At 46.4% G+C, this 13,917-nt stretch overlaps 1 protein-coding gene across 2 annotated transcripts in view; it reads right to left on the minus strand.

Moving 5' to 3' along the window:
- Positions 1-1,317: 1,317 nt before the first annotated feature.
- CORO1C (coronin 1C) overlaps positions 1,318-13,917 on the minus strand; it is an 83,038-nt gene continuing 70,438 nt past the window's right edge. The window contains exons 4-11 of one of the 2 annotated variants that reach the window (XM_065890521.1): positions 12,420-12,549; positions 9,650-9,831; positions 8,357-8,476; positions 7,396-7,500; positions 5,771-5,916; positions 3,718-3,775; positions 3,371-3,616; positions 1,318-2,274 (exon numbers count right to left, since the gene is read on the minus strand). In XM_065890521.1, the coding sequence (XP_065746593.1) occupies positions 2,155-2,274; positions 3,371-3,616; positions 3,718-3,775; positions 5,771-5,916; positions 7,396-7,500; positions 8,357-8,476; positions 9,650-9,831; positions 12,420-12,549 (1,107 nt within the window). In that variant the 3' untranslated portion in view covers positions 1,318-2,154. The remainder of the gene's footprint in view (positions 2,275-3,370; positions 3,617-3,717; positions 3,776-5,770; positions 5,917-7,395; positions 7,501-8,356; positions 8,477-9,649; positions 9,832-12,419; positions 12,550-13,917) is intronic. The other variant, XM_065890522.1, reaches the window with a different exon arrangement.

The following is a 13,917-nucleotide window of genomic DNA, read 5'->3' on the forward strand; positions in this document are numbered from 1 at the left end:
AATCCACAGAGCTTGAGGCGCCCACTGAGACTGGCAGGGAGTCCATCCATTAAATAAGCCTACACTACACACTAAGATCAGGATAACTCGCCCTCACCCTCCTCTTCTCTCCGAACCGCATTCCCTACGGTGTTTCACCGCCATCAACAATTTTGTTCACTTAATTAATTGGGTGTCTGAACCTTAGAACACTTCTGAATCTTAAAAATGAAGGTCCTCAGCAGATTATGTTGATAAAGAAACACATACAGGTTTGAATATAAATCACTGTTATTGTTTTCTTAACACCTCATTATCCACTTTAATATTTAAAACACACACGCACGCACACACAAAACCACACCAAACATTCAGATGCCCTGAAACCATGGAGACGGCAATCCCACGACTGGTAAACAACACGGTACCTTCTTCTCTATTCAGACACGAGGATGGCTTGACCATGCAGCCCAACCCACCGACGCCACGCTCTGCCTCAGCCTGGGTCCCTGCGCACAGACGCTTCCAGCCAGTCCCAAACCGTCCCCACGCCAGCAAGAGCACGTGCCAAGTGTCCCCGCTGTGGTCCTAATGCTTGACACGACTCCCGTTCCACCACAGGCACTCAGCCCTTCCAAAGCAGAGGCTCTTTAAATCTTGTTCCTCAAGCACGCACTCTGAGAAAATGGAAATGGAGAGAAGTCCCAGCTAACCCGGGAGTGGGGCAGGCCATGGGAGATCAGTGTCTGGCAGGGGGCTGGGTAGTCTCTGTGCTCGGATCCAGCCACGGTGCAGCTGCAGGGGGGTGCGGGGGAGTTCGTGAAGAGGGTGCACAGGGACCAGCTGCACCATCAAAGCTACAGCAGACGTCTGCTTCCTTCTCGACCCTCCTCCCCAGTCTCAATATCAATATTCAACAGCACCCTCTGGCCTCAGCTTAGCAGAATGCAGTTAGCACCGAAAGGCAGGAGGAGGGAGGGACGGCCAAAGGAGCCCTGAGAGAGGGGGCTGCATACAGGAGGGAGAAGAAAGGGCAGGAGCTCGAGGGGTGTGGGGGACCTGTCTAGCACAGCAAGGGGGCAGCACGGGACACGCGGGAAAGCAGAGGATCACGTGGGGCGAACGCTTCCCTCCAGGTTCCCTAGTCTGTCTCACCCCATCCCAGGGTACTCGGGAGCCAGGCCAGCTGCTGAAAGGGACAAGAAGGAACACCCCACAGCACGTGTGGCTCCTCGTCCTGGACACCCTTGTCAAGTACTGACCAAAACCTGGAACATGACGTTAAAGTGATGAAGGTAATAGATTCTATGTGTGTAACAAAACCGCAGAAACACATGCTAGTTTAGGTTCGATTATAATCATCTGAAGCACAGGATAACCAAGAAGCAAAGTTCCATTCTGGTACAACCACCCAATTTCTAGAAAAGAGAAAGGAAACGATTCGATATGAGCTGTTTTTTGATCAGAAGACTCAATGGAAAGGGAGGGGTGGGAATATGGATCCACGTGATTTTTCAAGTCTTCCTTCTGTACAGTCATTAAGATGACCAGGTTTGTGCTGCAAAGAAGCCAGCAGTGTGGCTACTGCTCTGATTGTTCTCAGATGAATGTTTATACAAAATAATATCTTCATTTAGTTTATAAACATACACAGTGCTGTCCCTTTCAAATTAAGGAGAAAAAAAAACCCCACACACAAATACTGCAAAGTAGCAAAATACAAAGAAAAAAAAGCTACTTTTGGTTTTGGCAACATTAAAAAAAAAAAAAGAAATATAAAAAGCAATGTGGCATTGGTCCCTGTTTGTAAAAAACAAAAACAAAAAAAAAAACCAAAGGTACTTGGGCAGGACACTGAATCAGAATTGGTTGGTTTTCTAAAATTCAGAATATCTGGGATTATCAAAGTAGCACTTTTGTCTTTTAGAAGTTCACAAGTCACATAACACTTAAAACATCAAAAAAAGCTTTCTGGTAAAAAGCTCAGCTTTTAAACCACATTTTGTTTCTGCAAATTTGGGAGACGAGTTGAGTCCTTACTGGAATGTGGCCTATCGCTGGTCGACAGATCTGAAATGTCTCCAAGTGGCAGTGCCTCCCTTTCGCCCTCCCTGGGACCACACCAACTACCAGCCGCGAGCGCGCGTTCCTGCTCCGTCTGCGGGGGGTGGACCTTCAGGCTGCTATCTTTGCCATCTGCTGTTCTAACTTGGAAATACGCTCATCTTGATTGCAGATTGTGTCTTTTATAGATTTGATCTCTTTCAAAATCTCATCCAATTTGGCTTCATTTTGCTAAGGAAACAAAAAAGAGGGGAGGGAAGAGGATGACTAAAAAGCAGCAACGTTCAGCACAGGTGGAATGCACTGGGTGTAACTGTGACCTTCCATTTTGGAAGTGGCGGGCTGCAGCAGCCCGGCTGAGCCTTGTAGGAACGCCAGGAATGCTGGCTGGGCCAACTGGCACCCACAGCAAAGCAACAGTGTATCACGGCTCCTGGCCCCACCTGTGCGCCTACCTGGATGGAGACCCCTGGGACACAACTAAACTGCAGGAAGAGACTGATCCCTGCAAGGCTGCCCCATATCCCAACCACCCCGATCAGCCAACTCCAGCAGGAGCATCTCCTATGTGACCAGGGTGACAGGTGACCCTCCAGAGGCTACTGAGCTCCTATCAGCTCCCAGAAAGGTCCTTGGGAACTACATCCCTTGCCCTGCCTGCTCCTCTAAAGAGCCTGAGCTTCTCCCTCGTGGAGCTGGTTCTTCTGCAGGAAACCCTGCAGTCCCCAAAGTTGTGGTGCCTCATGTGGCTTGCTCGGTCACAATCAAAACACTAGCTCCTGAGGGCACTTTGCCTCTTGTCTCTGCCACCTCCACATCGACAATTCCCGGCCCCTCCTGGCCTCCAGAACTCCATTCTACAGCCTGCAGACGCCAGCCCCCTCTCCTCCCTGGCTCGACCCTGCTCTCCCGTGGCCACAGGGGTCTTCACTGTCAGCCTCTGGTCTCCATCACTCCCCTGAAACGATTCTTGCCAAGATGCCCAGGATCATCTCTGCCTCTAAGTCCCACTCACCCCAGATCCTTCTGCCCCTCAAACACTTAGCAACTTCTAAAATCTCTCACCACTCCCTCCTTCCTGGGACCTCATCTTCCCGGCATCGGTAACAGACTGACTTCTATCCTGGTCATCATAAAAAAGAGAGCTAAAGGAGTTAAACTCATAAATGTCACGTGATCAAGGTGGTTCCTACAAACAGTGCCTGTTACCATTACTGAACCCCATCCGTCCAGCGGGGACAGTGCCCGCAGACGCCCAGGCTGGCAGGCGTGTTCGGGAGGGCCAGGCTGAGCCGGCCCAGCACGCCCCAGGCCCTGTGGTCCTTACCACGCTGGCCGTGTCTGCGGTCTTCTTGGGGACACTGATCAGGTCGCACTTCTTGTTTGCCGTGGGCTTGCTGTCCAGAATGTTCTTCTTGACCACCTTGAGGTCCCTGTTTTTGCCGGGAATGTATCCGTGCTTCAGGGAGATGAGGAGTGGATCTGCATTCCTCCCCTCGAACCACTCTTCCGCCTCCAGCGCCGCTTCGGGCCCCGCCGTGTCAGGGTACAGGTCATCCTGGAAAAGGTCAGACTACACGAGACACAGTGGAGAAATCCACAGGTAAGGAAGGGAGCTCTGGGATTTTTAAAACCTTTTAAAAACATGGATTGCCTAGACAACTGGGCACTTACCTTCCTGGGGACAGTCATGATAATAGGCTCACACTTTCTCTCGTGAAGTTTGAAGAATCTTCAAAGAAGAAATAAAGGCAAAGTTGCATTAAGTGAAACAGGAGGCCAAGTAACAGGCTTAATAATTCACTCGTACATTCTGTGTTTGCCCATCACCTCATCTGACGCGTCGTGGGGAGCAGGTAGAATTCAGCGTTCCCATTTCACAGAGGAGAAAATAGAAGTTGAGAGTAGCTATGCTAGGGAACAGCGGATAGGAGACACGAACAGAGGCCTATGCATCATGGTGACAGTCAAGTTCCAATTACCTGGGGGCAAATCAACTGTGGGGAAATGATTAACACCACCGACAATGAACCGCTTATGAGAAAATTACCAAGCCAGAAGACAATTACCAAGCCAGAAGACAGTGAACACCCATGTCTCAGAGAGTACCTATGACCTGGATGCCACGTCTTCTGCCAACGAGAAGTGGCTGAACTTTCGTTAAGTGTAAATAGGATTTTTAAAAAGGAAACGAAAACAATCCTAGAATTAAATGTTGGCATCCGAGCAAACCACATCATGCATAACACTCAAGAAAAATCTGGAATTATCCAGGGTGTGGGAAGAGTAGGAAGACCAAGCCCAAAACCTGTGTGGTCGGCCCAGTGGTGGGAAGGCTGGCCTGGGCTGGATGGCCAGCTCCACCCCCCACACCTGGGCATGTGCCCACCTGACCCAGCCTCGAGCTCCTCATCCACATGGGGGGTAAACCAGCACCTGCCTCACAGCACGGGTACAAAGAGAAAGGGGATCCGGGCCATGTGATTAGCACAGCGCCCAACATGTAACCAACGCCCCAGAAATACTGAGTAAACAGGAGGCGTCCTGAATGACGTCCTTATACAGTCATCCCTCGGTATCTGCGGGGGGTGGGTTCCAGGAGCTGCCGCGGACACCAAAATCTGTGGATGCTCAAGTCCCTTACATAACATGGCATAGCATTTTATATTCTAAGTCATTCTAGATTACTTACAATACCCAGTACAACGTAAATGCTATGTGAACAGTTGTAGACACAAAGTAAATGCTACGTAAATGGTTTCCCATGCGCCACAAATTCAAGTTTTGCCTTTTGGAACTTTCTGGAACTTTTGTTTCCAAATATGCTCAATCCTTGGATTTGGAACTCACAAATACAAAGGGCCGACTACGTCTTTTAAACTTTTAGATGACGGTAAAATAAATGTGTTCGCAAATCCTGAATGTAATTTTGAAATTCAGATTCAATCTGTTTTGAACCACATTTTGATTAGTTTGATTTAAACCACAATTTAGAATTATCTGTGACAGCTTTCCTTCATTATTCTAGCTATAGAGTTGAAGGTATTATAAAAAAAACAAAAACAAAAAGAACCGTGCAGTGATTAATATTAAAAAAAGGGCTCATAAAGATTTCTTATATTTTTAAAGACGTAAGTGTCAATTATTTGTGTGACCAGGTCAGCACGCTTAGAAAAATGTCCATATAAACGCAGCGTTATAAAAACTCCACAGAGTAGTCCAGAGAGGCGGAAGTTACAACACAGCCAAGCTTCCTAAGCCAAGCTAACCTAACACCCGCTGTGGAACTTTGTTCCTCTAGTTTCGGATCTGCGGGCTCCACAACCCGCTTTGGAACCTGGCTGGTCCCTCTGCAGGGCAGAAAAACCATCCCTCATTTCCATCCCAGGGACAGGCTCTTCCTGGTTGCCTCCCAGGGGACACTGGCCACAGTTGCAGCCTGAAGACAAGCAACATGGTTTCACTACTTAAATCAGGGTGTGATACGCCCCAGTGAAGCCTCTTAACCGCTGCATTTCAAGTTTATCATCTGAAGGATGGGGAGGGCACAGCTGGATGAAATGATTTTGAAGGGTTTCTTCTTGCTTTCAAACTCCACGTTTCTAAGAACGGGCAGGAAACAAGATACTAATTCTACGATCCTACTGCACACACACAGGTAGAAAGACTCAGGCGTGGACACGAATGGCGTAAGCAGGCTGAACACTTTCCGATACCGATTCTTTACCTGGCAATCTCACATTTGTTGACATCGAGTCCCCTCTTGGGCATGTAACCCATCCCCCTCTGAGGCTCCTTGCTGCTGAATGTGTTGAGGTAGTGGACATACGGGGATTCGTCCGTGATCTCAAAATAGCGGATACTGCTGTCACCCTACAAGGAATCGGGAAACAGGTTTGCGTTTCACGTTAGCCGAAATATCTGACTTAGGTGGGTGTCTCTCTCCTCTATACACCCAGCACTGACTGGGACTCCGCTACGCTGGCTGACCTTTCCTCCCCTTACGAGGCTTGCCTCGAGCACATGATGGTTTCTCTTCCCGGCAGAGCAAGCCCTCGCTTGTGCAAGGCTAGCTCACCCTTTAAACAGCCTCCTCTGCCTCCTCCTGAAGGTTCTGACTTTCCTGCACTGAGTCTGGCCCCAAGTCAGAGTCGGAGCAGAAAGGTTAACACCTCCGCCCAACAACTGCGCCACAACAAACAAACAGCAGACCAAGAGGGGCTAGCGGGCAATTACTGACTTTTCAGCATACCTCCACGGGCACAGACCTGAGGGCACTAACACCAGACAATCGGATAATAAGAAGTAAGATTTTTCTAATGAAGAGACATTAGTTTTAGTGAGTAACCTTTAACTTCAGAGGAGAATGCTATCCCATTACAATGTGTCAAGTTCTGTGATAATCTGGCTTAGAATGGTCAGATTTTTTTGAAGACCTGAAGAACGGGCTAGCCTCTCTCAGTGTAAATAACTGTCTGCACAGTTACATGAACCTGAACAATGAAGGCAGTCCTGCCTGAGGGGAGAGATGTGTGTGTAAGAAGAAGTGATGAATAGCTAGGCGGTACTCTGCCCTAACAACCCTCTCCTTTCTCATATTTCCATTTGTTTCAATGATGTAACCATCTAAAGCAATGGAAGAAAAGCTAATCATACACTATTTGTTTTCTACGTACTCACAGTAACTTTCCATCCAGTGTTAGTAACATCTGGGTAACAATGCAGTCTATGGCAGCTGTTAACATCTCAAGTAAAATGACTTTCAAGGAAACAGACAAGATCTCGGTTTCTAAATAACTGACCTATAAAAATGTCAAGCAGGTCTGCAGCCCACTCCATCAACTGTGAACAGAAGTAAAACACCCCCAGCTTCATCCCCAGCAAGGGACTATCTAACAGGTTTGGGGAAGGGAACATATCAACAGCTCCATTTGTATTAATTCATTTATTTCAACTACAAAAATTCTAAGGGAAATTGAGCCTACAGAAGAATGAGGAATACTGAGGTCTTTACCTTCTAAAATGAAGTAACAGTAATGATAATAAAGCTACCAACACTTTAGTTAGGCAGAAATCATCAGGCAGCAGGAAGGTGTCCTGAGTTCAGTGTGGGGTCTTCTTGTAACGACTGTCACCTCCTGACACTTGAGTCAGGCCATGTAATTGCAAGGCCTGGGCCTTAACACTGAACTCCAGGAGCGAGAACCCTCTGGAGAGTCTCTGAGGCCCTCAAAAGCTTATACCCATGGAGCACTATTCTCTATACAATTGCTCATCTACTAAATCTCTGAAGGATAAACTTTTCTTCTTACAGGATTAAATTTAAGATCAAACAGCAAAATTACTGTTTACCTTTCCACATAAGTAAATGATACTGGTGTCGGGGTCATAGAAAGGTAGCAACACCCCATTGCTAGTGTCCATTTCATGAAGAGCAATTGGTTCCTCCATATTTTTCTGGGAAAAAAAAATACACACACACGCACACACATTTTTAAAAGGTGAATTTTTATAAGATGATACATTTTTCATCCCTAATTAAGTTAGCCATTTCCCTAAAATAATGAAAGTTTAAACAATGCACATATGATATTCATACATGTAATTACCAATAGGAATACTAGGTGAGATCCAACTCACTGAAAATTGTGTTGATTTGGCAACATAATGCACACATCAGTGTGATCCCATGACAGAGATGAGAGCCTATCTCCTTTGTGACTGCTTTCCTTTTTAAAAGTACTTTTTTCTTATTACAAAAATAAACTCATGTTCTTTTAGAAATCAGAAGGTACAAGGAAAAACATAAAAATCATCCCATATTCCGTAATCCCACGGGCCAGTGGGGGGTAGAAACAATTACCATTTTGGCCTATTTCCTTCCAACATAGAAGCACACACAGATTGGGATCATACCATATATGCAGTTCAGTACGTTTTTCCCACTTGTGCTGTCATGAACATTTTCCCAAGCATGACTATTTTGATTTAGACATTTGATCGTGTTCTTTAGGAAATATTTTAACTAAGTTTAGAACTTATTTCCCAAGTCTGAAACACTGGATTCTTCACGCATTCTTTCTAAAATCTACAGTCAACAGAGACTCCTTGGGAGTATCAAGAATGCATTTTTAAAATACATTTCACAGTAAGTCTCCAGTGAGGATGAGAACTTCACATCCAACTTAAGACAAGCAGGAGTTCAGCAAACGACACTGAGAACCCTATCATCTACTGACCAACCCAAAGGCCCGCTCAGAAAAGAGAAAGCTCGAGGCTGGGGAAGGGGTGGCAGGGCTGGGAAGGGGCATACCGGGTTCCAGAGGGCCAGCTGCCGCTCGCTCATGCGGCTGAAACCAGTGGTAAAGACGTTGCCGTCAGCCAGAAAGATGGCCCTCATGGGTCGGGCTCCTTCATGTGCTTTCTCCTTCTCCTGGGCGAGAGAGCAAAGAGGCAGCTTACACAGTCAGACTGCAGGAAGGAAAAGTGGGGGAGAGCGGGGGCTCAGACAGTGAAGCCCGCCGCCCCACGTGGCACTCGCGTCAAAGGTGTGTGTGTGTGCACGTACGTGCACGAGCGTGTCAGTACTGGCCACCTCCCCTCCCTGGAGGAGGAGGAAACAAAGCGACACCAAGGGCTCTGGCCAAGGCCCCTTGGCTGGCGAGCGAGCAATCGCGCCAGGCCTGGACTGAACGGCCTCAGTCCTTCCACCAGCCCCTGCCACCAACCCAAGTCCAGGCTCTGCAAAGACAAAACACACGAAACGGCTCTGCCAAGCCTTTGTTTCTCAAGAGTATGATGATAACCTGAAGGTGGACGGTCGCTACAGCATCTCGCAATTTCACAGGACAGAACGTGGAGTCTGGCTAGCCCGTTCCTTAGCCTCATCTCTTCAGCGGGAGCCCACCAGCCCCACCCCTTGGAAGGTTCTAGTGGACAAAGCACAGGGTATGGGGCCTTGATAAGCACCAGCCATGCCTGTCAGCCGACTCTTGAGAATTATCACCAGCCAAGAGCCACCTTCTCAGAGAAGGGCCGTGACGAGGCAGGGTGGGGTGGAAGTGAGGCACCTCTGGATTCAACACTTGCAGTATCAACCTGACTAAAGGCCCGAGTGTCCATCTTTTGCTGTGATGTGTGATTCTGTGGAGGCCTAGCTCAGGTGGCAGAAACGGGGACACTGAGCTGTGGAGAGAACCCATGGCATCTTGTCAGGCCCTTTAAAGACCGACTGGGGAGCAGCGGAGAGAATCAACAGATCCATCTGCAGTCCTAAGCCAGCGTGCAGTAAACTCTGTGGGTTAGCTGCTCTAGACTTGCACATTCTTAAGCAAACTGATAAAAAAAACTTTGTTTCTTTGTGAGAAATGGTCGCCAAGTGAGAGGGAAGGCTTGGGTAAAAGCTAGAAATGCACAGCTCTGGAGAGAAGGGCAACTGGGAGACAGAAGCCTGGCCGAGACTCTTCTGATTCACAGTTTGGCGTCTGCACACAGCAAAGGTCCACGGACTGGCAGTCCCAGCCCCTGCGGTCTGCCTTAAAACGCAGAAAGTTCTCACTCCCTAAAGCGCTACACATACTGGGGCTTTTCTCCTAAGAATACTTACAGCAACAATCTCCTGTTTCCTAGGATCGATTACTCTCACTTTCTTGTCTTTGGAGGCCGTGCAGATCAGACTGCCGTTCCGGTTCCAGCTCACGTTGTAAATCATGTCCGAATGTATATCGTCCAGGTTTAAAAGGGCTTCCCCCGTCCCCACGTTCCAGATGATGATGGTGTTATCACAGCCTGAAAGCAAGCAGGGATAAGAAATGCCTGCACAACACCACATTTGTGAAAACTATCGATACAAATACAGGGAGGATAAACACACCTGTGTATTGAAATGGAGATGCTAATTATAAGAAGGCTTACTTACTGGCAGTCAAAAACTGATGTGACCAAGAAAAAAAGAAATTTGTGTAAAAGAAACACATTAAAGGAAAAATACAGCTTGTGAAGTTTGGGCTCATGTGAAACAAAAACACCAACCAAACAAAGAACAACAGGAAAATAGAACCCTATGTTTTTTTTTAAGAGTTAACTGGGCTGGTGGACCCTGAGTGATCTTAAGTTTCCTTTTCTAGTAAAACAAGCATCAGAACGAATACAGCTTCTTTTTTTCCCAGAGGAACTAAAAATAAAGGGTTTAAATGGTGGTTTAGGAGGCTCAAGACAAAGACTGGATAGCAGGTTATTCCCATCAACCATGCTGTTAAGACATGGTCTTGCACAAAAGCATGTAAATTACAAGTGAAGGGAAATGCCTAGCCATCTGCTCACAGCAGATCTTTATCTTTAAAAGGGGAGAAAAATAGGCCAAGACTGGCCTGATTTGAGAAGCACAAACTGTCCTCAACTGTCGTCAAGTAGGCACGTGAATTCAGAACCTGATCCCCAAAGAGGCCACAGGTCCACTGAGCCACAGCCCCTCAGCTCTTCAGTTCCATCCTCCCTTCCCTCCAGGGCTGGCCCCAAGTCCCCGAGGCCCCTTTAAAAAGAGGCACCATTTGCTGCTTCCAGGACATTAGCTCAAGGATGAAGCAAAATAAGGGACAGACATCCTGAAGATGGATTCTTGTCAATAAGCCAATTCTGCAAGCACTTAGAAAAATTAGCCACTAATAACCAGGACACCTACGTTACCTAGGGTCAGAAGTAGGAAATGGGTGAAAAAAACTGTACGACAGACAGTATGAAAAGTTGGAGCTAAACTCTGCGATGGAGATTTGACCCATCCTCTGCCTCGTTCATCACAGGCAAACGAGTAACTTCAGCCACTGTGGATGGATCACATAGTCTTAAACTATGCAAAACTATGCACAACGCTGCAATCAACCATTCTCCTCTGCGTGTAAAAGGGAGACTGGGCTCAGTCTGCTGATGATACCCTAGATTTGACCTCCATGAGGCGGCCAGTAGGGTATTTTCCATGAGGGAATTCCACCTTTGGAATTGTTTTCTCTCCTTATCAGACTGAGGTTCTGAGTAGAGCACTGGAAGGCTTCCCAGTTATAGTCAATTGTGATTTTAAAAAAGAGAGTCTTACTTTTTTTTTTTTTTAAAGTAGTTCTTGGTTTCAATAGGTACCAGGCATTAAATTTTTAACTTAACTCACTACGTCACAAACACCTTTCATACCCAGTTAAAAACTGAACTGCTCCTCTCCTTTTTACTGGTGAGGAGAAAGATCTTTAAAATTCTACCAGTAACATTAGCACTGCTCTTTTAATAAGCCAATCTTATTAAGGTATAGTTTGCATGAAATACAATGCATCCATTCTAAGTATACAATGGTTACGTTTTGATACATGCACATATTCATGTAGCCATCATCACAGTCAGGATCAACACCTCCATCACCCCACGAAGCTCCTTCCTGTCCTTTGTATTGCTTCTATAAAAGCAGATAAAATCTCAGATTTTAGACAAAGAAAAAGATTTCTTTAAGATGAAACTTGGAAACTACACAAGTGGGAAACCAATAGGAACACTAGGACTTGGTCACAAGGGTTCACTGCAGTGCTGTTTAACAGTGAAAAATCGGAAACAACCTCTGTCCAAAAATAGGGGACTGACTAAATAAACAGGTATCCAGACAATGGACTATTAATGGAATCATTAAAAATATCATACAACATGTAATGGCACCTGAAAAGGACCACAGTGTACCAGCAAGTGCAGAAAGCAGGTCACATGTAAAGTGTCTGAACCCATCTTTGTATGTAAAATTGTTTATGGGCACAGAAATATCTCTGGAAAGAGACATCAAAAGGGTAATAATGATGTTTCCTCCGGGTGGTGGGATTGTAAATGATTTTTCTTTTCTCCCTTTTGTTTATATATATTCTCCATAGTACACATGGACTACAAGTATAAGGAGAAAGATGAAAGTATTTTTTAAAAGGAAGGAGGGTATCTGACTAACAGGATCACCTCAAAGTTGGCGGCAACACCAAAGCTGGAACCCAGGGCTCCTGGCTCCTACTTGGGCTCCTTCTACTACATCTGGAATAACTACAACTGAGGGCCATGGAGGCACGGAGGGCCCCAGCAGGAACCACGACTCTGCTGAAATGTGATTATATAAGTAAGCATGTGTCTGTTCCTAATTCTAGGCAGGAAGTCCACAGCTTCCATTGGCTTTGCCCAAGTGGCCTCGACACACACACATGCACACGGGTGTTGGGGAACTCCCACATTTAGGCACCCTGTCGTGGGTTCCAATGATCTGCTTCACAACTGCCAGCACAGTCAGCATGCGTCTGCTGTTCCCTCCACACAGAGGCCACGAGAAGTGAGGGCAAGGGGAAAGCAGAGGCCAGCTCGGCTCCTACCTGCACTGAGAAGCACGTTGCGGGCCGTCGGGTGCCAGGCCACGATGCCGACTCTCTTTGAGTGGCCTTCTAAAATGACCACGGGCTCAGTCAGGGAAAGGGTGAGTCCGTTTTCTGGGATCTGCCATACCTGTTGGCAAAGGAAGAAAGGTCATCCACATGAAAGCGGTCGGCTTTCGCTATCACATTTACTGTGACCATCCAGTGTGAAGCCTTGCTCTGCATAAACAGAACATACAGTGGTCTTTGGATGAAACTCAGAATGTGGTGAAACACGTACAGCTGTTTTTCAAATGCAGCAGGAGAGCAAAGAGCAGAATATCCATAAGGTCTAAAAATGTTAGACCTCTCTGCTTTTATTTACTATTAGTAGAGATTTTATTTTAAATTCCCTGTTAATGGGGCTTCCCTGGTGGCGCAGTGGTTGAGAGTCCACCTGCCGATGCAGGGGACACTGGTTTGTGCCCCAGTCCGGGAAGATCCCATATGCCGCGGAGTGGCTGGGTCCATGAGCCAGGGCCACTAAGCCTTCGCGTCCGGAGCCTGTGCTCCGTGCAATGGGAAAGGGCACAACAGCAAGAGGCCCGCATACCGCAAAAAAAAATTAAAAAATAAAAAATAAAATAAAATAAATTCCCTGTTAAGTTCAAAACTCTCCAGTTAGAAGCACACCAAAAAATTGAAAGAAAAATACAAAATGACTGAAGCACCCATGAAGAGATGCACTGGAGTGAAAACCCCTAGCTAAGTCCATGATTCTTGAGGGGAAAGCAAACTCCATCCACCAAACCTTCTTGGGGGGTGGTGCAGTTTTTCAAACATCATATTTTCTATAATTCTACATTGAGAAAATGAAAAGATAGCTAATAGCTTTGTAACATGTACTAAAGAAATCTTCTTACAAAAGAAAAACATTAATTGGACTTCATCAAAATTTAAAACTTTTGTGCTTCAGAGAACACTGTCAAGAAAGTGACAAGACAACCCACAGAATGAGAGAAAATAATTTGCAAGTCATATATCTATCCGAAAAGGGACTTTTTTTTTTTTTTTTTGAGGTACGCGGGCCTCTCACTGTCGTGGCCTCTTCCATTGCAGAGCACAGGCTCCGGACGCGCAGGCTCAGTGGCCATGGCTCACAGGCCCAGCCACTCCGCGGCATGTGGGATCTTCCCAGACCGGGGCACGAACCCATGTCCCCTGCATCGGCAGGCGGACTCTCAACCACTGCACCACCAGGGAAGCCCCCGAAAAGGGACTTTTATCTCAAATATTTAAAGAACTCTTACAACTCAACAATAAAAGGAAAATAACCAAATTTTTTAAATGAGCAAGGAATCTAGATGTTTCTTCAAGGAAGATATGTGAATAGCAAAAAAACACATGAAGAGCTGCTCAACATTATTAGCCATCAGGGAAGTGCACATCAAAACCACAATAAAATATCACTTCATACCCACCAGGAGTTTGGAATCAAAAAGACAGATAACAACAAGCA

The sequence above is a fragment of the Phocoena phocoena genome, chromosome 13 (assembly GCF_963924675.1).
Source record: "Phocoena phocoena chromosome 13, mPhoPho1.1, whole genome shotgun sequence".
In the NCBI taxonomy this organism is placed as follows: Eukaryota; Metazoa; Chordata; class Mammalia; order Artiodactyla; family Phocoenidae; genus Phocoena; species Phocoena phocoena.